Genomic DNA, 24,672 nt, shown 5'->3' on the forward strand with positions numbered 1-24,672 from the left:
CGATGTCCCCAAACAAGTTGGTCTTTCAAACATTTTATGGTTTATTTTTGTGTTTTTTTTTTCGTTTTTTTTTTTTTGGGGTACCTGTTTATCTTTTGTGCTTTTTGAATCTACTGAGCTGGTGAGTTGAATGTAATTGAGACAATGCTGGTAGCTTCGTACTGAATTGATTTCTAATGCTGTTTAGTCATGTTAGTATGCTAGCATTAGCATGCTTCCACTAATGCCTGTGTATTTAAAGCACATGTTGGTTTGGTTGCTTTACTAATGTGCCTTGTTAACCTGATATGAAATGGATTGTTTGGTCCATGCAGGCCAGGTGCCCTGCCTGTCGGATCCAATCCTTTTGATGGCGAGCTAACAAGCAAGGCCAGGAGCCTGGAGATCCCCTCAACTTTCTTTGCTTATGGTCTGGTAGGAGGCTCTGCAGCCTGTCTTTTTCTCCCAGCCTCTCAAATCGAGGGTTACAATTTCACTTATCATCCTAGTCTGCACAACTTGCGCATCTGGACATTGCCTCTGGACACAATAAATCCCACACACAAACCATGTGGCTTATTCGCTCAGTCAGATTAGCCATCGTGAACTGGAGAACTGAACTGGTGTTTTTTTTTTTTTGTTTGTTTTGTTTTGTGGCAGTTTGCTGGAACTTGACTTTGAAGTGTGCACAGTGGTCAAATCATCCGGTACCAACACTTCAAAAAGAAACCGCATTATTGTAAATTTATATTTTGTTTTTGTACACTTTGTCAATATAATTCACGCTCAAACTTAAATGTCTTGTCATTATTTACTGCTCCTGCCCTCAGCAGCTGAACCTAGTCTTTTTGCAATTCACTGGTCATTACACTTTATATTGTAACATTTACATTAGATACAGTACGTTACAATGAAGACTAGTTTACGCACTTGGCCCGAGCTGACCACGCTCCTGCATGAGTTATTTACACCTTGTAGTGCACGACAACAGCACGCGCGTTCCTGTTAGGGAATAGTACCATCAATCGTATGTGGATATAAATCTATGTATGCGATGCAACTGCATAATGGACGTCAGGCACCATATATCCGACATATACAGTCCGTCATCAAAAAACGTAAGGCCGTGCTTACCGACACTTTGATAAAGATACTCGCTGATGTAGGCAAAAGCTCTTGTCAGCCAAACTCCTCGGAACAAACATTGCCGCAAGTTCTCCACAAACTGCCATATCAACATTCTTGCCCTCCCTTCTTCTTAATCTGCACATTCAACTATGTAAAGAACAAAGTATTAAGAAAATTTCATTAATTCAGAGCTAGGATGTGTCATTTTAGTGTTCCATTTATTTATATTTTGAGCAGTGTATTATGCTTTTCTAATTTCTGAGTTAAAAGCTCTTGACATTCCAATTACTATGTTGAATACTCTTGAGAAATTTCAGTTTATTGCTTCTGATAGTGTACTCCCATTATGCCATACATTAATGGAAAAAGTCTAACAGACAATATCGTTTATGAATAATTTGTAGGACAATTATTGTCTGGCAAAATTTATCATGACAGGCCTACTCCTCACACACACACACACACACACACACTAACCCGCCCCTTCCCAAACTGAACATGTTAAAGCGGCCACCTAAGGTTGGCAAAACGTGGAAACTCATCTGTTACTCGTCATCGAGCGTGAGTGGAAGATAGCTGGGTTAGCTTGTTTAGCGCAGTATGTGTGCGCGACTCAGGCTGTATGAGTGTGTTTACGCCGTGTTTTACCGCTTGTTAATAAAGCGATTGGAATTGCATAGTGATTACATCTTCCTTCACCACAAGCATGGGCATTAGTTAGTGGAATGCAGAGGCTGATATCTACACTGCTCAAAAAAATGAAAGGAACACTTCAAAAACACATCAGATCTAAACTGGGGGAAAAATGATCTTGAATATCTTTCCTGATAATAAGTGGGTGATGTATTAGTAACAAAATGATGCCACATAATTTGATAGAAATGGAAATGATCACCCTATAGAGGGGGGAAATCAAAGACACCCCAAAAATGAAAGTGAAAATGATGCAGCACACTGGTCCATTTTGGCAAAATGTCATTGTAGCAACTCAAAATGATTCTCAGTAGTTTGTGTGGCCCCCACGTGCTTGTACGCATGCCTGACAACGTCAGGGCATGCTCCTAATGAGACCACAGATGGTGTCCGTAGTGTCCTGGGGGATCTCCTCCCAGATCTGGACCAGGGCATCACTGTGGTACCTGGACGCATGGAGGAGATTCCAGGAGACAGGTAGTTACTCCAGGAGAGCTGGACAGGGCCGTAGAAGGTTCTTCAACCCTCAGCAGGATCGGTATCTGCTCCTTTGTGCAAGGAGGAACAGGATGAGCACTGCCAGAGCCCTACAAAATGACCTCCAGCAGGCCACTGGTGTGAATGTTTCTGACCAAACAATCAGAAACAGGCTCCTGAGGGCCCGACATCCTGTAGTGGGCTCTGTGTTCACTGCCCAGCACCGTAGAGCTGGATTGGCATTTGCCATAGACCACCAGAATTGGCAACTACACCACTGGTGCCCTGTGCTCTTCACTGATGAGAGCAAGTTCAACCTGAGCACATGCGACAGACGTGAAAGGGTCTGGAGATGCCGTGGAGAACGTTATGCTGCCTGCAACATCATTCAGCATGACCGGTTTGGTGGTGGGTCAGTGATGGTCTGGGGAGGCATATCCCTGGAAGGACGCACAGACCTCTACAGGTTAGATAACGGCACCCTGACTGCTATTAGGTATCGGGATGAAATCCTTGGACCCATTGTCAGAACCTACGCTAGTGCAGTGGGACCTGGGTTCCTCCTGGTCCACGACAATGCCCGACCTCATGTGGGTAGTGTATGCAGGTAGTTCCTGGAGGATGAAGGAATTGATACCATTGACTGGCCCCCACGTTCACCTGACCTAAACCCAATAGAACACCTCTGGGACATTATGTTTAGGTCCATCCGGCGCCGCCAGGTTGCTCCTCAGACTGTCTAGGAGCTCATTGATGCCCTGGTCCAGATCTGGGAGGAGATCCCCCAGGACACCATCCGTAGTGTCATTAGGAGCATGCCCCGACGTTGTCAGGCACATGGGGTCCACACAAACTACTGAGAATCATTTTGAGTTGCTACAATGACATTTTAGCAAAGTGGGCCAGTGTGCTGCATCATTTTTTCACTTTCATTTTTGGGGTGTCTTTGATTTTCCCCCCTCTATAGGGTGATCATTTTCATTTCTATCAAATTATGTAGCATCATTTTGTTACTAATACATCACCCAATTATTGTCAGGAAAGATATTCAAGATCATTTTTTCCCCCAGTTTAGATCTGATGTGTTTTTGAAGTGTTCCTTTCATTTTTTTGAGCAGTATATTTCAAACAGTTGGTGAAGCTACATCTGTTTCTGAAATACTGGGCAAAACTGTCCAGTGATTATTGCATCAATAAATCTAAGGATGTTTGCATGTAATTAACAAGCATTTTATTCACTGACACAAAAACCACACACTCTATGGTGGCAAAACACGCAAGTGTGAAAGGGGAGGGGGAGGAAGTAAATTCTACAAAATTAAAACAGAATTTGGAAAAAAATGGAATTGGAAAAAACATTACTGGGGGCGGAGGGCAATAAAATGGATATGGTATGGCCCTATTTATATACTTTTGGAATATTGTGAGCTTTCAAAGTTGAGTTGCATGCATTTTTTATATTTGCAATTGGTCTAAGTTCCAAAGTAAATTCATGCAGAATGGAGAACATTCACAGTGGGCAACATGGAACATGGCAGCACATGAACCACATGACCTGCAGGGAGAATAGCGTTCACCAGTAAGCAGGAAGCTATGAGGAGAACATGCTCTGACTCAGCAGCCAGCAGGATTTGTTACCAACACATTGGAGTCCATCCAAATCGTCATGGTTCAGTGAGAGTGGCTGCTGGCAGAGACGATCCGATTTGCTACTACTGAATGTATTTCCACAATTCCACCGTGTGTGCATCATAATGACGACGCCATCTATAGTTTTGTGCACAAATTGTGCCACTGATGAATGAAAAAATAAATACATGACCAACATGACGTTCTTCCTGAGGTTGTTGGAAAGGGTGTGCCTGCATTGACATGACTCCAACTCCTGCATTAACAAAGCTGCTGAGCTACACCGATATAGATCTATATACTGTACCTATGCAACAGTCACTGCCACCTCTTGATGAACAAAGAGGTATTTTTTTGAAACCTTACTGACCAGCCTGAGCTTGTTCAGCTCATTTCACCCATTCATCCAGCACAGGAATTCTGTCCTTGAGGGTGTACTTTCCTGTAAAACCATGTGCATGTTACGCAATGTTTGTTTTGTCACTTGCTATGCAAAACAATTGACTTTTTGATGAATCCTCAGTAGGGAAAATTATGAACCAAATGACAGAGTAATAAAATATGTAGTGTTCAATTCCTAAACACATGCATTTAGCACTTTGAAGACGTTGCATCAGAGAACTGGGGCCAGAAATGACAGTTCCTTATTTCAAACTGCATATACAGTAGTTTAGCAATAACACTGAGGAAACCCTGAACCTCTCCCAAACAGAAGAGAGAGGAACTACAAAACAGCTCAAATAAGGTGCGAATGACTTGTGGCACTTTTTGTACCGTATACTACAGCAAATACATGCATCTCTTCACAGTACTTTGTAAAACTCTTAGGCCAACACAAGTATGATTTAACTTTTTCAAAGCAATCATTTTGACAGACACAATTAGTGGACCCCATCGAAATCATAATGGCACCCCTGTACAATCCATAATTGTTCTGTTTTTTGCATTTTGTTAACAATTCAGCCTTGGTGGAGGTATATTATGTCTGTGAGCACTGCTTTTATTTTTCACATTACGTGTCAACAATCAGAACATGGAAAAATCATGTTGAGGGAATTTCTGTTTAGACTGCGCTTAACGTGTCAGACAACTTTTCATCCATCATGCATGAATGGCCAGATCATATGATTCAAGGAGCTCATATGTTTTTAAATGTCAATTTTACACAACAAAAGAAGTCTCAACCCCTATCACCCAAACAACAGATGAGATATGATCATCTGCAAGAATGCGGTAATTCCACTGTAGAGTTCAGACACATTTTAAGGAAACAAAAGCAATGAGTCAGGAGTTTTATATTATATATTAAAAAACGTACACTTAATGCTGCGTACTCCTAATTTGTTTTTATATGCTTAGCAATGCAACCAGATTGGATTGTGGTAGGATTTGGCTTTGCATGCTTGCCTCTGTTCAGTTTATGATATTTGACTTTCGAGACAAACGGACTGGCATTTGCAACACACACAAATCCCCGCATGTTTGCATGCAGGAGTAAGAGGTTTATCCCTGAAGGAGTTACATCATAAAACAAGCAGTGGACGTGTAATGTGTAATATGCTCACTCTATTCCACCTTCCACCCATAATTTCTGTCTTTCAACAGACAAGGCCTCAATGTACTTATTTTATTGTCTTGCCTGTATAAAAAATGAGGACTGTCAAAAACAGTAACGGCGGTAACTAATTTATTTGATTATGTATCTTTATTTTTTTGTGTAATTAACACATGCGCACCAGAGAAAGCACGCCTCTCTATGACAGCAGAGGAAGCACAGTGGAGCGTCCCCACACAGTCTGATGCTCTTTTATAACTTCATCCTGACCTGAAGAACTTTTGCCTACATCAGCGACCAGTTGTTTCTTCTGGTTGTTGATCCTGTAGTGATCTATTCTTAAATGCTCCTGTTAACAGGAAACGATCAGCATTTTGTTCCGTTTACAGAGAAAAACTGCATCCTCTCATTTTACCACACAAGAAGTAGGGCGGTGTTGGGGTGGAGGGGGATCCAGGGTGTGCCTCTTACTGGCAGAGCAGTCACACTGTTGGTTATGGAGGTCAAAGGGTGGTTGTTATTATTGCAGTTAGAGAGGGTGCAGCTGGTGAAAAGATTCAGCTCGACAGCGATGAATCTTTGGACATTGTGTATTGACCAATGACGTACACATGCAGTAATGCTCCCTCACATACCAAAGGCACCATGTTAAATGGCATTGTTTTCATTTACTGAATAATAATTTATCAGTGGAAGACAAAAAGATCTCCAGTCCAGAGGGATTAAAGACCATTTCTTTGTTCTGGTTCATTTATTTATACACCTCATCTTTAATAGCAAAGCAAGAGAAGAAAACACTCCACTATATAATCTTTTCAAACACTGCAAGAACTAATTATTGTACAAAACAATTTTTTGAATTCTATTATTTGAATTCTTAAAAGGCAGTTTTTGAAAGTGTACTGGAGCCTCGGTTAGCATCCGCCCCGGTTAGGGTATTTTTCGGCTAACGCGGAAAATTACGCCTCAGTCTGCGTGCATTCTCCGGTTATTGTCATGTTGTTAATACACAGAGTCCAACTGTGGTCTTAGTGTTTTTTTGTTTTTTTTTTAATCACAAAACATCCTTCCTTGCTGGCATCCTATCAGCTCGCTAAACAAAACGGCAACTGGAACCGGAAGTCAGCCCGTCTATGATGTCAACAGCAGTTGACTCATGTTTTGTTTTTTTTTTAAATAGTTTTACAATTACAGTTTCTGCATAAAACAATTCTAAATGTATATCAATGATGAATGAATGGGATAAATGAACATATAAAGGAAAACGGCACTTGTTTTGGAAAGCCCTAAAAAACATAAAAAATTCACCAACGCCAACGCCAAGATTTAGATCATTAATTGGATGTGAGAGTTCCACGGCTTGTTTTGTCTGAGGTGGACCAAAACGAAAGCTACTTTGTGAAATACGCCTTGCTGACCTTTTGAACCCACTCATACACAAAATACCACAGAATGGAAGTTGGACTACCTCAAGTTCTCAGGTTTTGGACGGGTGTGACACTACAAGTGTGCACGTCTGATGGTGCTCACAGAGGTCCAAGGAATGCTCAGGTCGTTTGTTTCTATGCTCAGACACTTGAAAAACTAGAGGGCGACCAACTAAACATCTGGACAGACTGAAGCAGTGGATACTGGCTCTTAAACCGACGACATCGCTACGATGACAGCAAGATGCTCGTTTGCTGTCAGCATTTTCTACCCGAGGACTATGCATGAATGAATGAATTTACCAGCTCAGCGGGGGAGCACGAGTCTTGTGCCGAAAGATACAGCCATCCCATCCGTTGGCATCCCAATGAGAGCGGACAATACTAATGAGGATTAAGCGGCATCAAAAAAAAATGAACGAATGATTAATGAATGCCACGGTTTCATGGATTCTGTGCTGTTACAAGGAAATCTAGGCGGAAAAGACTAGCCTGGGACAATATTTTAAGAAGGTAGTAGGCCTGCAAGACAACCACAGGGATAAAACTAAGACGTTGTTCTCTATTTTTTTATTACTGTTTAATTTAATTCTTGTATTTAATGTTTTTATTTGTATTTTATATGTCCTTCACATGTTCTGTGTAATGTGACATGAGAGTTAATTTACTTATACGGTAATTTAGTTATAAATTCCGACTTACGCTAAAACTTGACTTACATCACAGTCTAGGAACAGAACTCATTTGTAACCACAGGGCCACCTGTATACTGTACACCTTAATGGCACAATGTACTACAAAAATACTGTTCAGAATTTGTCAGTGAAGTGCCAAAAGGAAAAAACTGGTCCTGTGGTGTCAGTGTATTTTTTTTCCCCTCAATAGGACAGATGCTTGTCAGACACCCTGGGGGTAATGATGTCATGATCTACTCATGCCCCTCAGTCTAGACTCGAAAGAGACGTCTCAGCCTGCAGGGATGTCTTCAAACCACAATCAGGAGATAGTAATGCTTCTTTGTTTGGCCAAGGCAACATTACCCAACTTTTAGGGAGTTCAGTGTTCAGTGTTCAGTGTTTTTCAGAGCAGCTTTAGTGAAAGTAGTGATGAATACTGTTGCTAAACATGTTATCCGGTCTTTGGGGACCTTTTCCCCCAATAATATTCTCACCTCAAGGTGCCTTTCCCTGTGGTTTAATCCAGCTGCTGTGAATCAATGAAGAATGCACTAAATTGATGCTAGGGCGCTTAGACAAGCAAATTTTACTGGTTTGACATTCAACACAATGTTCGATTGAAAGCATCTATTTTGTAAAATGATTAAACACACCTGTGAATAACATGCAAACATTGTTTTTTTTTAAGCAAACAGAAATGAACAACCTATGATTTTAACACAAAAATCGAAAGAGCAATTAAAAGACATGAAGACTTCACTCAGTATTGCTTTCAAGAGTATCCAAAGCAATGCTGCTGAATACTGATTTCACAAGTCATAACCTGCCACCCTCAGCACATCCCCCCACAGGACAAATGCCTTTTCCCAGTCTACAAAGCACATGTGAACTGGTTGGGCAAACTATCATGCACCCTCCAGTCCCCTTGCAAGGCTGTAGAACTGGTCCAGTGTCCCACAACCAGGACGAAAACCGAATTGCATCTGCCAACAGCTGTACTCCTCCAGACCTCTAGAATAGACTGAGGAGGCTGAGGAGTGTGATCCTCCTGTAGTTGAAACCCACCCACCGGTCACTCTTCTTGAAAAGGAGGACCATAACCCCAGTCTTCCAATCCAGAAGTATGGGTCAACCAGGACAGTCACACAACATCCAGTTTCCAAGTAATCATACAGTATGTATGCATACATAATATGTACCATATAATTTGATCATATTGACATCTAATCTAACAAATCATAACAATCGTATGAACAATAGCACATGTTCAACATGTAACTAATAAATAGGATTTGAGGATTCCACCAGAATGACGCCTTAAGGAAGCCAATCAATAGCAATGCTGTATAATGGTGCTATCATCAATAATACAGTGGGACAGACGTCCTCTAAAATACTGAATGTCCCACACACAATCATGAACATGCACACGCAGCACAGTACGGAGATACTGTAACATAATGTATGTTACAGCCCACCTTCATATGTCCTGAGCAATAACATCTCTGTGTAGAAATGATGGGTGGCACTATATTATTATGGGGGCTTGGACCCTCTTAGTATGTTAATGTTCTAACTCAGTCTATGTTGACAGGCACTTTTCTCTTCTCTCACTAAGTATCTGCCGAGCCATCCTAGTAAAACAATTTGTTTATATATTTTTTTAACAAAACAGTTAAGCTTTGTACTTTTCTAAAGACACACAACCGGAATGCAGTTGTTTTCCTGGTTCAGCATGACCGAAGCGCTCTTGGTGATGGAATAATCAGCAGCCATGGTTGAGCGGCGTTATGGCATTGGACGCATAATGCAGCCTCAGCATTTCCAGCACATTAATTCTAAAAGCCTGAAATGGAGTATGATGCTCCTTAACTAGAGTACCTTTATGACAAGGTCAGTGCAGGACTGCGATTCGGACATTGACTGTTACAATGATATCAACTCTTGGACGAGCTTTTGTGTCATTGAGGATGAGGATGTTTATGACAGCAGACAACAAATGGAGGAGGAAATGTCTTGTCTTTTCTTCATGTGGTGAAAATTGCTTTGCATATATTTCAATATGCAGTACAATGAAAATTTGAGTGGGACTCCAGTAGACCAAATACGTATGCCAGTGTCAGGTGGTGAATTTCAGTAGCGACCAGCACTGTAACGTCACAATTATACAAACCATCAATAATATACAAAAAAGTGATATAACAATGCGTGCCATTACAGAACTGGTGATGAATACCATTATTACTGGAACAAGAAAGCAGTTCACCCTTCTTCCTATATAGATCTTCCAACACATCACCTCTAAACTAGTCCAAACTTCTACACTTCTACTACAACATCATCTGCAGCAGTTCAGAATCAATATTTATCTAATAACATGACAAAAACTCAACAAATTAAATAAAATACATTACGTGTGTACACAAAGAACAGGGATGTCAGAGTACACCTGCTAGCTGGCCCTGTGAGCCGAATATAAAATCGGACTGGTTAAAGAAACAGTCCCATTACTAATATTAAGTAACACACTACTCATTCTGAAAGCTCTGGGCAGATTACATTGCCATGGCAACACATAGAAGCTGAAATCTGACAGGACAACAAAAAAAATCCAACATACAGTACATATACTGTTAGCCGTGCAGCTAAGAGACACGTGTCAATGAAGATGATAGACTGTTTGGAATAAATTCCTACAATTTCATGGAACAAATACCAGAATACTAATGTAGGTCAGTGCTTAGGCCAGCAGAGAAGGTCTTGCTGGCCCTGTATGCCAAGACTGAACATTCCCAATTCAAATTTTACATATTTCTAGTTACCTACTCTTCATATGCCTGAATATTTTAGTAACACGACCTTCTGGTTATGAATAATGCATTATTGATGTAGAAATAGCCAAAAAACAGACCTGCTATTCGGCTCGTTGATAAAAATCTAATTCAAACTATCTTGGCCCTTGCCACATACATCCACAACGTGTGTCTGTGTGTGTGTGTGTGTGTGTGTGTGTGTAATCCCACCCACAACCAAACACATGGCAACATCATCTAGGTGGAGGTGAAATGTGTATTTATTTACAACAACACCGTTGAGGGTTGAAAACCCACCTGTCAGAATCACAGCACATAAACTTGCCACCTCTCCTGTGGAATGCGCTTCCGGGGATTCCAGCAAAACATGTCATGTCACCTCATGTCATACAAAACCTTTTTTGTAAACAAATCTTTCACCTATTCATTGTGGTAAGGATGAACATAGTGTGAAAAGATCCACGGTGTCCGAGTGCCTCAAATCAGCAGGGTGAAAATGGAATTGATTGCAACTGGCAACCTGAACACAGTATTGTTGTGTTGTCCGGTCAATTCACTTTTTCTAAATATACCCCCAGTCCTGTACTACTCCGTGCCTTCACTTCTTTTTAAAATTAGGAGGGACAGTTCACGAGTGCGGTTAAACAATTAGAACGAATTATAGATACAGTATGTCATCATCTCAGGTGCATAAAATAATTTAATAATTCAAGCACATTTGATGGGGTGTCTGTAAAAGGTATGTCAAGGGTCATACGCCGAGCTGAACATCCTTAATCAAAGATTCCTCAATCATCAGCATAACTCTGCCTAAATCAAACGGATTAAGGATGTTAACTATCTTATTGTACGTTTCCGTGACCTTGAATTGAAAATGAGCTCAGCTGATACCACTGTCCTGCTGCACTGCCATCTGCTTCAGCTCCATTTAGGAACACCACGTAGTCACTAACGAAAGAAACCGAGAGGCACCAACTGCTGTGCGTAGGATATTGTGTGCGCATAAGACGTAATGCCACTTTCATTCAAGTTGACAGGGTCTGTCTATCTCCAACAGCCTGCCGATCGCTTCCAGGGGGCTTTGGCTATTCCGATGGACCTTCTGCCAGGCATGAGTTAGCACATCGTCGGATACTGCTGCAGGGAATCCCCTGATTTGAAAAGGGACTCTAGGCCTTGAAATCTTTCTTTGAAGTCATTGCAGAAAAGACCTGCCAGAAACCTTAAACATCTCCTGGCTGGTTAATCACTGAGCAGAGAATAAACCTCAAGCAAACCTAAGTGACAGCTACAAAATGCCAAACGAAAAGCAAAGCATACTCAGAATGAATCATTTCATTCGGGCTGAGCTCTCATGAAATAAAGAATCTTTTTCAGGAGATTTTCACAGGTGCGTCACATAACATCAGCACAAAAAAAAGAAAAAATTGCAACCTCAATTGACACTAACATGCAATCTATTTCTAAATGATGTTGGCATGATGGTCAACACTTCCTCATCACTTTACCCGTCTCCCAGCAAGCCTCGCCGGCCAAAGCGAGTTGGCTCCACTGTCATGGTTCTTGTCTTTTCTTTTGACTTGTCGTTATTACATGTATAATTGGATTGTCGAGTGAGCGAGCGTGCCATGTTGCCATGTTTGTATTTCAATCAAGAAAGTCCCTCCTCAGTTGTCCTTGCGGGACATCCCATGAAGAAAGAGAGAAAGACTATTGGAAGTTTATTTACTAGGACAAGACAATGAGGAGTGTAATTATAAAATCTCATCCCAGACAATCACAATCTCAAATGTAAGCCAAAAAATCATGCAGCCCTCATGTTTCTTACAAATATTAAACCTGGATCTTGGTGAGACTGTACACATTGCAGAAGCCTGTTTCAATGGCAGACGTTGGAAATGAATATCACCCGGTAGCAGGATCTCTTACAAAAAGAGCTTTTGCATAAAATTGAGAGCAGTCCTCTATTATCCCAGAACAATCCCCATAAGGATCAGTGACACAATGGACCCATTGTTCATTTCCAGGGCAACTCCAGAGGTAATCCACCTGACTAGCCTACATACCTTATACCTATTATTGATAGAGGAACAAAATATCATATTTAAAGAGCACTATTTGAATGTATATGCTCAGGGTGTCACAATACACTCAGCTCACAAGACGAGACGATACACGGGATTCACGAGAACGAGGTGAGATTTTAACATTACTTTTAAGTAATGTTAAATGACAAAGTGTGGACAAACAGACTTTTTTTATTTAAGTAAGTCGCAAAACAATGCATTCGCTAAACTATTATGCATAATCTAAGCATGATTTTCCACAAATTAAATCCATCTATTTTCTATGGCGCTTATCGCAGGGGTATGCTGGAGCCTATCTCAGCTGACTTCGGGCGAGATGCGGGGTACACCCTGGACTGGTCGCCAGCCAATCGCAGGGCACATATAGACAAACAACCATTCACACTCACATTCATACCTATGGACAATTTTAAGTCTCCAGTTAACCTAACATGCATATTTTTGGAACGTGGGAGGAAACCGGAGCGCCCGCAGAAAACGCACGCACGAACGAGGAGAACATGCAAACTCCACACAGAGATGCCCAAACGGAGATTGGAACCCCAGTCTTCCAGATCTCCTGACTGTGTGGCCAACATGCTAACCACTCGGCCCACAAATTAAATCAAAAACTAAAAATGATAAACGTTAACGTTAGCAGTTGTAGCTGCTACTACTAATCAGATTTGTTGATGCGTAGTTATGTAAAGACATGTTATATAGACACTAGATTGCAGTATTTTAGTTTTATATTTACGCTCCAAGAACTGCAGTGCTTAGACCACGCACAGACGCCATTGTTGCCACATAGGTTGCGATGCGTTCAAGTTGCATTCACAACTTGAACGCTGGTACACGTCAATTATGCGTGCCACAAATTTTCTTTGCACACTGGAACGCAGTCCCGCACAGTTTACACATACATCACACCTGTTTACGACCAATTTACTCACTGGCACGCCACTGACGAGCAAAATTGCGTACCACTGCGGGGACAAAAAGCATGCAAGTGTAAACTACGTTGCAGAAATATTACAGCTTCTGCTGTACGCGGTGGCAGCTGTTCAACTCCGGTTGGAAAAAACAGCCACACGTCACGAGCGAGTGACGCTGGGAATGCCGAGGTTGGTAGGTAGGAAGGTTTATAGTGTGCGTAAAGCACTCAATGTGCGGTTCCAATCATTCCTCCCACACTTCCACTTCCATATTACATGTATTATCATTCACAGTCGCAATGCTCACAGTCTCTTTGGCTTCTGGCTGTCCTGTTCTCGCGAGACAGCTTTTCTGTAAGCAAAAATAATGTCACGTTTTAATCTCACGAGATCTCGCGACACCCCTAGTATATGCACATCTATTGTGAACAGATTTTACAGGGTGTACCAATTATTATTCTCTTATGACCTGATCCAAATCTTATCGTATCGATGTCTTGTAAAATTGTGACTTATTCTCTCATTAAAATGCAACATATCTCTTCCTATTCCAACAATTTCAACTTTCTTCTTGTAAATTTTCTGCTTGTAACTCTGGCTTTTATTCTTGTAACGTTACAACTATTCCCACAACCTAATTTTCCAAAAAGTACAACTTTGTTGTTTAGTTTGTTTTGCTACTAAAATGACATTATCTTTCCTCATAAATCTACATTATTCTCGTAAAAATAAAACTTTTTCTTAATTAGATTACAACTTTTTTCTTGACATTTTGACTTTATTCTTGTAAATTTACTGTTGATTTTTTCCATTTTTGCTATTTTACTTATTTCTTTATTTTTTGTTTTCTTGTTAAATTATAGTTTTAGACACCCCTGAACGTAGCTAAATAGGTTGCTGCAGAAAAAAACGAAAGCCGGAGCCAGAAGTCAATTGTCAGCTCTGTCGCCCGTCTGTGACATCATCAGCGGTTGACTCTGTAGTTCTTTGCTAATTAACACAGTTATGCCACAAGTCTCTGCTTAAGTTCTTATTTTCTTCAATTTTCAAGTAAAAAGTATGGGCAACACTGGCCTTATATTTACTTCGTATCCGACCGATACCAAAATCTGCAGTATCGTCCACCCCTACTTCAAACTAGACAGGCAAGTACAATAAGTGTAAAGACAACAACAAAGTGAACGCATGTCTCTGACAGGATGTACTCCCGGATGTGTCTTTCAATACGACACGATAAAGCGAACACCACCAATGGGCTCTGAAGCCACACTGAGAAAACGTTGGCAGGGTGAAAAGATCATTTCCACTAGTGGACCACAACAAGAAAATCATTCGTGCAACCGAACAACGCCGTCCATTACTCTACTCTTCTACACCTCCGCCACCACCAGAGCGGTAAACTTTGTCAACATTCGTGTATCCCTGCGCGTTTCCTCCACTCCTTCGAGAAATGTTCACGCAAACATTACCTTTGTACTGCAGGGAGTTGCTGATTCGTATTTTCACAGTTCCGCTGATAGACTCTCCCGGACTGTAAACCACCTTATTGTTGGCGAAAGTGATGTCAAATTCTTGTAGCTTTCCCATGGCGGCGCTCCGCTACTCTGCCTCGGACGCGATGCTTTGCTCTCACCTGCTGCTGGGAGACGAAGAAGCCAGAAGGGGTGGGCGGATCGATTCGAATGTTGATAGTATTGATACCAAAGGCAGTATCAGTATTTGATCGATACCAGCGTGAGGATATCGATATTTTTTAGTCGTCTTGTATGTTTTGTAATTAATATTTGTATATATTGCTACAACAGCCCTTTGGGGGGAAAAACAAAGAAAATGATTGATATCTGATATACATGTATTATATCACAAATGTTGTGCATAATTAATTATTTGGAACAGTCTATGCACATGAACAATGCGATTGTTCCAAATTACACGCAGGCCTCATGCCAGGGCAGCTGATAACAGAGGGGGAGATCATGATGATGTCGCCTCAACAGGTGGACAACTTTCTGCAATGAAAAAGGATAGCTGATGTTCATAACATGAATACATACATTCCACTATCTGGCAAGAGTAACACCACCACACCTGTCATCGTCGTAAAGTTCAGCAACAACAACAACAACAACAAAAAAACCGTGTGGCATTGTTGAGGCATGGTGTCTTCATCAACATGCATCTGAAAAAACACAACGCCGACATCGCCAAGAAGGCACGAGATTAAAGGAAGCAGGGGGAAATGTAAGGCAATTCCGCTGCAAAATCTACATCAAGTTAAATGGAGGACCAGTTGTTGTCATCAAGGAACTGGACAAATATGACAAAGATGACATCATCTTGACTATAAGGAAATGAACTCACAAAAGACTTCAAGTCTTCAACGATTTCATTCTTAGAATGTCAACAATAAGTTATTACTTAATCAATATCCACAAATTATTTGTGAAATCAGCAACTTTTTACTCCAATAGCTACATATTTCATCTCAAAATGTCCTTGCTTTACTTATCTTTTGTTAATGTCCCACTAATTCTAATTTATTTATTGTCTATTATGAACAATTTATTCCTATTTTATACTTTTATTACATTTTCGTCTAACTTTTATCCTTATTATGAACATTTTTCTTTTGTCTTTCTTCCACGTAGCACTACACAAGCTAGAGTGTTTAGTGTTTTTTAAACTCCTACTTTCTTAGTGAGTCTCAGTTTTTGTTTTCAACACCTTGCCTTCTTTTCCACACAGGAAGTGAAAAAAATTCAAATGATCAATTGTAAGCAAACAAATGAAATATCAACCCTCGCTGTAAATTGTATTTATTTGCATTTCAAAACAAATATTCCAATAGGAAATCATTTGACTTCTTCTATATATATCTACGTATTATACAATAATTTAAAAAAAAGTTAACCACAGTGCAATAGAACTAAATAAAACCAAACCAAGTAATATTACCGTACTTACCCTTTGGAGACGGCTGGCAGTAATGCAGAGGCAGCAGGAACATGTTTGCAGAGTGAAACTGCCACCTAGTGGCACGTAATAGAAATTGCTGGAATTAATGAATCATCATCATAACGGTGCACGTCAATCATTTTGTGTCTGCGGTGTGAATCTTTCAGTTGCTCACTGAGATCTCACAAGATTTGCATACATCTTGCACGATGATGGTTTGATCGCCAGGTCTTGTGTGAATTTTGAAAAATATTCCAGAAAACTGTGGTTAAATTGCAAATTGGTGGCACACACACATATTTTTTTTAGCATGCAGAGAGAGTGATACTGTGTAACAGGGGTAATAGCAGAATGAATATGATGGTCATATTCTGAACTGTCACATCTTGTTGTTGTTGTGCATATAGGAATATTCCACTATCTGAAACTAGAGGGGGGCAATACTGCAAATGTTGGTATTGACCCGATACCAGGTAAATTCAGAAAATACTGTTTAGTTGGACTTTTTTCAAGGTCATTGAATTATTTTCTGACTTTTGCCTGTCATCAAGATTAGGATCAGAATAAAATTTCCCTAAGTTTGTAAACAATGTTTGAACAGCACAACAAAAACACGTATGATATTTGTACAAATTAACATCGACGCCAACTAATAAATATCCATCGGTATCGATTTGACGCCGATAGTACATGTATGACACAACGAAAACATGCAGATACAGTCGTCCCTTGCAATATTGCGGTTCGATTGTCGCTCCCTTGCTCCCTCGCGGTTTTTCAAAAATGTATTAATTAGTAAATGATCATTGTTTTGTGGTTGACTATGGTGTATTATTAGTAAAAAAAACTAATGAAAGACTAAGGTGTGTAGTATTCTGACCATTAGGCGTCAGTAATGTTCCATTATTATTTTTTTTATATTTTTTTATTTTATTTTTTTTCCAAAAAAAAAAAAGTAATGTTCCATTATTTGAGACATGACATTAGATTACCATCACACTGCTTTTCCTCCCATTCTGTGTGGAAGTGGTAAGTTTTTGACTTCTTTGTCTTTCTTTCCCATTCCCATTTAAACCCTTTCTTAAGTTTAGAACACAGTAAATAAACTGGATATTAAGTAGTTAGCTCGCTAGCTTGCTAATTATTAAAGCCATGGCAGTCTCTCATGTCCCTGCAGTGGTCCCCTAGCCTGTGCATTACAGTTGTGGTGTAAACAATGGATAACAGGAGTGGAAAGGTCTAGAGGGCTCTAATGGCAAAGATTGTATTTACGTCATAAACAGGTTTTCTATACTCTAACTACAAAAATGTTCCATTTATTAATACCGAATCCAACTTCGCAGAAATTCATCGTGGACCGGTCTCGGACCAATTGACCGCGATAAACGAATGACTGTATTGGAATGAAATTACCTTAATACCGTACGTTTTTTAACCATACTTCCTGTATTGATAAGGAATTGCGCGATTGTAGACATATTTGATATTTACCATGGGGCTAATCCACAGAGACTTAAAGCAGCTACAGTGTGTCCACATTATTATCAAGCCACCAGGCTTTAATATTCATGGTGAGGGGCCTGAGGCTGAGAGAGATATTTCCATGACGACAGACAAACACAACGGTTGCCAAGTAACTCGCATGTCCGTGGAAATCTGGCATGCAGACTACAGTGTCACGCTGCTTCTGCTGTTTACTCACATTGCAAAGGTGTTTTCTCGTGAGTCAGTGGGAGGATCCTACGGCAGGACGTGATGGATCAACGCCACATGTCAGCTACGTCATCAACAAAAGAACACCAGGCTGATTTGTGGCATCACAAAAGCAGGATTACGTAACCAATCATGTTTTACTGTGCAGCTGCCAATAAGAACTCATATCACATTTCTCAGTGGAAAAAAAAACGGATTGACGTTTGTGTCTATGTCTGTTTTTCTGCACATTCATGTTATTTAAAGCATTTGTTGTAAGGATGTGAACAGGGTTATGTAAATAAATGACTACCTGTAGTAAATGTACTTCCAATTTTAATAACGCATTGGACAGTTCTTAACCTGATTTTAGTAGTTTCAGCAATCTCCTGATATCTTTTCGCACGCTTGACGCAAATTTGACCCTCCAGAAAGAGATGAACATCTTTTCCATCTTGTCTTTCAACATGGTGGTTTAACAAATGAGAAGCTCTTCACTGCATCAGTTAGGGTTAAATAACTTGCTGTCAGATGAAATGCATTCGCCCGTACTGTAATTATCCAATGGGAGGCTCTTTCCTAATTGCTTAGTTCCACCTAGGTGCTGACCTTTTTTTGGTCAGGCAGTGCACACATCATTTTTAATGAATCCATTTTACTTTGAATGATGAATGGGCCCTTAGGTCGCACTTCGGGCACCCCTGCATGCCTGAGACACTGTTGTCTTGAACAGAGGATTTTCAAAAAAAAGAAATACCAATTTCATAAAAATGATTGGATTGTTTTATTGTTTTGTGTTTTTTTTAAAGCCTTGCGTGAGGAACCCCCAAAAAGATCGATGGCTGTCCGTCTCCATGTTGCCTTTGCTCTTATCACAGGTCAGCTGAGGCTCTGCAGAAACAAAACACCACACACACAACTTTAAGTCAAAAGAACGCATCTTCAGTCCTAATCCACATAGAATCTTTGCTAAAAGACACATCTCTGAATAAAGGCAGTTGAGTTGTCCAATTCTTTTATCCATATACTGTATGTAATAAAGCATAAAACAAGATGATTACAAGACGTTCTAACAGCAGGCTGGCTTACCTTCTTCAGTGAAGACTGGCGTGGTGATGAGGTACTGGAGGATTTTGTCTTCTCTGTCGAATGGGCAGATGGTCTGACGCCAGAGCAGAAACTTGCTGATCGGCTTTGTAATATCCTCCAGTTTCTGAAAACAAACAAAACACATTTAGTGTTAGTACAGTCTAAACATAACAATGGATATACAGTATACAGTAGTTGTTCCTCGCAATATCGCGGTTCGATTATTGCTCCCTCACTATAACACAGGTGTTTCAGAATAATTAATTTAAAAAATGACAGCTGTTTTGTGGTAGACGATTGTCTATTATCGGTCAAAACATATTGAAATACAAGTGATATGTTGTATTCTAGTAACCAGGCGGCAGTAATGACACAAAACATTGATGAGAAATTACCTTACATTACATTACCTTAACACTGCATGAAGTCATGAAGTCAGCCATCGCATGTCCGACATGATAGAGTGAAACAAAGTTTTCCTCCCATTTCGTGTGGAAGTGGTAAGTTTTTGGTTTCTTAAGTTCAGAAGAAATAAATTCGAGGCTAGCTGGTTAGATTGCTAGCTTGTTAGCTCACTAGCTAGCGGCTGTCTCAAGAGTTGAGCAATGACAACGACTAACAGGAGTGTAAAGGTGACTATAGGGATGTTATTTCATGTTTACAGGGCTCTAATAATGTTTAAAAAATATTTAGAAAGTCATACACAGGTTTTCTATGCTCTAACTACAAAAATATTAATTTTATTAACATTGAATCATATCGCGGAAATTCATTGACTGCTGTCAGGTCTGGAACCAATTATTTGCTATAACAAGCAATTGTACGCTATACACATTCACAAGGGGGCGTTGTTAGATCATTGCATTGCCATTACAAATTCTTACTGTGTCATTGAGTCAGTGCGTGTGTGTTTAACTGTGGACCAACCTCAAGGTTGATGTGTCCATTTGGAAGCCTGTTGGCACAGCTTTCATCCAGGAAGAAGACGTCTTTCATGAGAAGACAGAAGAAAGGAATGACAATCTTCTCCTGGATGTTGTCTTCAGTGTTGGACCTCTCAGTGGCGTCGCAGAGCGCAGTGCCATAGTTCTTGAAGTTATAGGACGGGTCCATCAGGTGCTGAATGAGACCAGAAGACAGGTGCTTAGACAAGCAAGCATAAGGCAGTGATAGTGTACTACGTAGCCGATGATGACATTTAGTACTTGGTTATTTATGTGGGGATTCTCACCTCTAGGATTTTAAACGTGCGAGTGTTGTCTTTATTCCAGGCCTTTTTCAGCCTGGAAACAGAACTCGTGTTCATCCCAGCTGAAAGACAGACAATCACAGATTTAGTGACATGCATAAAAATAGTCCATCTGTGCTTTTGCAGGACAACAATGCTGCACTACCAGGTGTAACTGCAGGAAAAACTCAACAAAAACGCACCTAAATCTCTTTTTATATAGAAAAATGTAGCGGAGGGATGCATGGGACAATGGAGGATATTTAAAAATCCCAACTTGAATGAATCGGTAGTTTGCTATCATGACAATTACTTATGTAATGTTAGTTTGCTGTCACAAATGCTGGAAAAAAAAGGCAGCGGAGTTGATGCTAAAAACATACTCACCAATGATGGCCATGAAGGAGTTGAAGTTTCCGATGTCCAAACACTGCTGAGCCACGCCGATGAAGAACTTGACCACCCGTGCTCGGTGTTTCTTCTTTGTCGGCTGCAATACGAGAACACGAGTAGGTAAGACTCCCAAACAACCCGCATGGAGCTCCATGAAATCTTTGCAAACTAACTACCGTAAGTACAAACACCAGCGAGTGTACGTACCATACAGATCTCAGTGGCCACAAGGGAGCTCAGTCTGTTGAACCACTTCACGTACGCCTCAAGGTTGCTGCTCTGACGCTTAACCTGAAAACATGTCCAAGAGAGAGAAAAAGCTCAAAGCACAAGATGAGAAGATTCTTCAAACACCAGTCAGTCAGTAAGTGAGGAAAGTTGATTGGGGTCATGTGTGCTTGTAATGTTTTAACACGTAATAACTGCCACTGCACATCTACCTTAGGGGTCTTCACAATGAATGACTGGATGAACTCCTCAGGCCCGATCAAACTCATCCTGTCCTGTGAGGGGAACAAAAGAATCAACAATAATAATCACATCAGGGAGATGGTGATGGAAAATCTGCCAAAGTTGTCTTTGTACACCACAACCACATATTTACTATGTTGCTAAAGGTGTGGTTAGTATACAATAGGGATGTTCCGATCCACATTTTTTGGCTTCCGATCTGATCCGATTTTTTTTATAGTCTTGCCGATCCGTTGTTTTTTTTTTATAATAATACGTTTTGTTACAAACATGAATTTGTGGAGTTGAATATGGTTGAAAATAGCTCTTCAAAGCATTACAAATAATGCAACCGAAGCATTGCTGGATTTACTTTTTTATTACACAGCATGACGAACAATATTGTTTGGCTTTTATAGCAAACCTCTGTGGGTCAGATCCCTAATCCAATAAATGTCCATCCAATTAAAGATAAAACTGGAAAACATGTGCGTGTAAAATACTTTTAGGGTAGGACTAATCGTTTGACGTGATTATAGATCAATTTGTGGTGTGATTTAGAATGTATGAACACATCTCTCTTAGGGCCTTACAAAATCAGTTTTCCCAAATTCCTTTTTTTCCGTTTGAATTTTTTTAGAATTAATTTTTTTACCTTTTCCCATTATTTTACCAGCATAGAGTGTGTGCTATTTGGGTTTGTGAGTGAAATGCATTAATCCTTACATTTATTGATGCATGGATGTAGCTTAGCTAACTTTTCTAACGGGATGTCAGCCTCAGCACATATGTCTGCATGGTGGTGTTGGCGTTTTCTTCTTCTTGCGGGTGGCGCAACTCGAGTGGCAACCAGCTTTGAGGCGCATTAGAGCCCCTGCCATGTTGGAGTGTGGCTCAGAGTTACGAATGTGATACGGCAACCGCATCGGCCTGATCCCCTGGCGGAAGCCGATATTATCCGATCTTCACAAATACAGCAGATCGGCAGCCGATCCCGATCCTGAAGATCGGATCGGGACATCCCTAGTATACAACTCTATTTACTGTGAAGTTTAATATGATACAGTGAATCCCAAAATACACACATGAATAACAAATAAGCGCTTACCAGTTCAATGTGTGTGAGCTGCTGGGCGAGGATGACGGGGTCATCGCACACGCTCAGTATTCCGCTTCTTTGCCCCGATTCATTTTTGCTTTTCAGGGAAGCGGGATGCTCGGCCAGCACGGAGTTCAGCGCAGGGAATTCCTCTTCATATTGGACGAGTACTGACAGACGTTTCTTAAGGCGGTGGGTCACCTGCTGTATGTCTCGCAATGAGTACTGGTGACAAAAAGGAAGAGAAAAAATATATAATATGAATAGAAAATGATCACAAGAGTGATTTTTTTAAAGTGATTTTGGGTATTATCAAGAAAACCACGGATGTTGTTAGATATCAGCTCTTAAACTAAACTCTTATGAGCTATATTTGTTATCATCATTATATTTGTCCAAACAAATGTACCTTTAGTTGCACCAGGCATTAAAATGGATCAATAAACAGCAGAAACAAGGGTGGTCTAATCATTTTTTCCATGACTGTAAATCAGTGCAGTCTAATGGGCCAAAAAGCATGCAAGTGCCATCTAGTGGATTGAATGGGCATGGCAGCTCCATGTAGTGTAGTGTACCAAATGATGCACGTTAGTGCCATCTACTGGATAGAAAGAGGTGTGTTAGTGACACCTAGTGGACCAAAAGAGAGATGTTTGCGTTTGTCAGTACCAAAAAGGTTAAATGTCAAATTGTGAAAACAACTGGTGAAGATGCGAGACGTCAGCTTGTTTCCAAGTGTGAAAATGTGACACTAACCTCGTCCTGACTGATCACATGGTGCGTTATTTCTCCGAGACAACCCATGATCCGCTCATCGCTGAAGTCATATGGAAAGGTCTCAGTCCACTCGGTCATCAGCTGCACCAGCTTCTGCGCCATTTCATAGAAACGTATCTGAACAAACATGACATGTCAACATAAAGAGTTTGACTGATGGTGTTGGTCATCATCCTGTGGGGCTACTGTACATGATTGTGTGTGTGTGTGTGTGTGTGTATAATCCACCTACCTGATCTGGCAGATCATCTCCAGAGCGCCGCTGTTCCAAGCACAGGCGACAAACTCGTGTCATGAGGTCGTAGGGCCGCAAGAAGAGGCGTGAACTCAACAGGAAGTTGAAGAAGTCTGACCTCTGGTGATGTGAAGTACACAGAACAGAATGGTGAGGACGAGTGAGGCTGACAAGTGCCTTTAAAAAACACAAAACAGCGAGTGCATGGAACTTACATCAGGGTAATAAGCCACGTGTTGGATCAGCGCCTCAAGAGATGCTGAAACCAAACTGTTTCCCATTTCCCTGTAGCTGGACATGATCACCTGAAAAAAAGAAAATAAACCTCAAATTATATTCTTTTCATTCTTCTCATGCTTCATACACCTTTTCCACAATCTTAATTCATCACATATGCAATCTCAGGTCAAAGTCCAGCTCCTACATTATGAAAATTACTTTAAAATGTTCAAATTATATTATATTATAATTATTATCAAACACACACACACACAAACTACTCTATTAAGAGTGAGGCGAATAAATGTATTTTTTTATTCCCACCTCTGGTCATAAGACAATTATAAAATAACACTTTACCAGCCTTTAAAAACGCAAGCGCATCTAATATCAATACTTAATTAAATGCATGGTTTTAAGATATTTTTTTTTGTCAAGTCAGCGTTTTACTTTTTACACTGTACCTTTGCAACGATGCAGCTCAACGTTCCGTTAGCCGTTACAAAGTAAAACTATCTGAGGTGTTTGTTCGATGTAGTTTCCCCCTGATTGATCGCTAAGTATTTTTAACAACAAAGATGTAAAACTGTATCCGAAGTTTAAACTTGAACGTTATTCAATAACACAATTTTTAGAAAGCACACCTGCCTTTTCAGTGATGCAGCTCAATTCCGTTCCGTCAGCGTTAGAAAGTAAATCCAGAGTGTCCAGTCGATTTATTTTTCACTGCTGTCGCTCACAATCCACCAAAAAGTGATAATTCTTTCAGCGGGTTATTCCTGCTGCTCTCAGATCCATTGCGTGATTTTCCTCCCGATTTCCAGAAACGGCGACTCGACTTCCAGAGGCCCTGTAAATCTGACCAATCATAGCGCGGAGGAGGAATCACGTGGTACCAAGTGGACCAATGGCAGCAGGGTAAGGAAATCGTTCAAGCGCTGGACTCGTATTGTCGTTATAGTATGGTCTCAGTATTGCTCAAACGTTAGCAACACAATTCAACAGTTCATGACAACTGCTGCAGTTTGTTTTAACACTTCTTAAACCACATTGTCATGTATTTTTTCCTGACTTTAAATGTATAATTTATCATTAAAATTGTGATAAAGTTAAAAGCAATAAAAACAAGTGGCTCCTGAGATTGCTGGATGAAGTT

General features: G+C 40.4%; 2 protein-coding genes across 3 annotated transcripts in view; both read right to left on the reverse strand.

Moving 5' to 3' along the window:
- Nucleotides 1-15,010, reverse strand: part of arrdc1b (arrestin domain containing 1b) — a 33,734-nt gene extending 18,724 nt beyond the window's left edge. The window contains exon 1 of the mRNA XM_054757310.1: nt 14,849-15,010. Within this exon, the coding sequence (XP_054613285.1) occupies nt 14,849-14,966 (118 nt within the window). The 5' untranslated portion in view covers nt 14,967-15,010. The remainder of the gene's footprint in view (nt 1-14,848) is intronic.
- Nucleotides 15,011-18,799: 3,789 nt separating this feature from the next.
- Nucleotides 18,800-24,382, reverse strand: LOC129170038 (ras-GEF domain-containing family member 1B-A-like). 2 transcript variants are annotated; one of them, XM_054757177.1, is made up of 12 exons: nt 24,165-24,382; nt 23,513-23,602; nt 23,295-23,417; nt 23,042-23,179; nt 22,295-22,510; nt 21,177-21,239; nt 20,944-21,027; nt 20,731-20,833; nt 20,347-20,426; nt 20,043-20,234; nt 19,116-19,239; nt 18,800-18,917 (listed from the first exon to the last, which is right to left on the reverse strand). In XM_054757177.1, the coding sequence occupies exons 2-12, from the start codon at nt 23,594-23,596 to the stop codon at nt 18,811-18,813; spliced, it is 1,314 nt and encodes a 437-aa protein (XP_054613152.1). In that variant the 5' UTR covers nt 23,597-23,602; nt 24,165-24,382; the 3' UTR covers nt 18,800-18,810. The 2 variants fall into 2 exon arrangements, with proteins under 2 accessions (XP_054613152.1, XP_054613153.1); XM_054757178.1 differs by having other exon boundaries at nt 24,161-24,382.
- Nucleotides 24,383-24,672: the final 290 nt, after the last annotated feature.

This window comes from Dunckerocampus dactyliophorus, chromosome 17 (genome assembly GCF_027744805.1).
Source record: "Dunckerocampus dactyliophorus isolate RoL2022-P2 chromosome 17, RoL_Ddac_1.1, whole genome shotgun sequence".
NCBI classification, from domain to species: Eukaryota; Metazoa; Chordata; class Actinopteri; order Syngnathiformes; family Syngnathidae; genus Dunckerocampus; species Dunckerocampus dactyliophorus.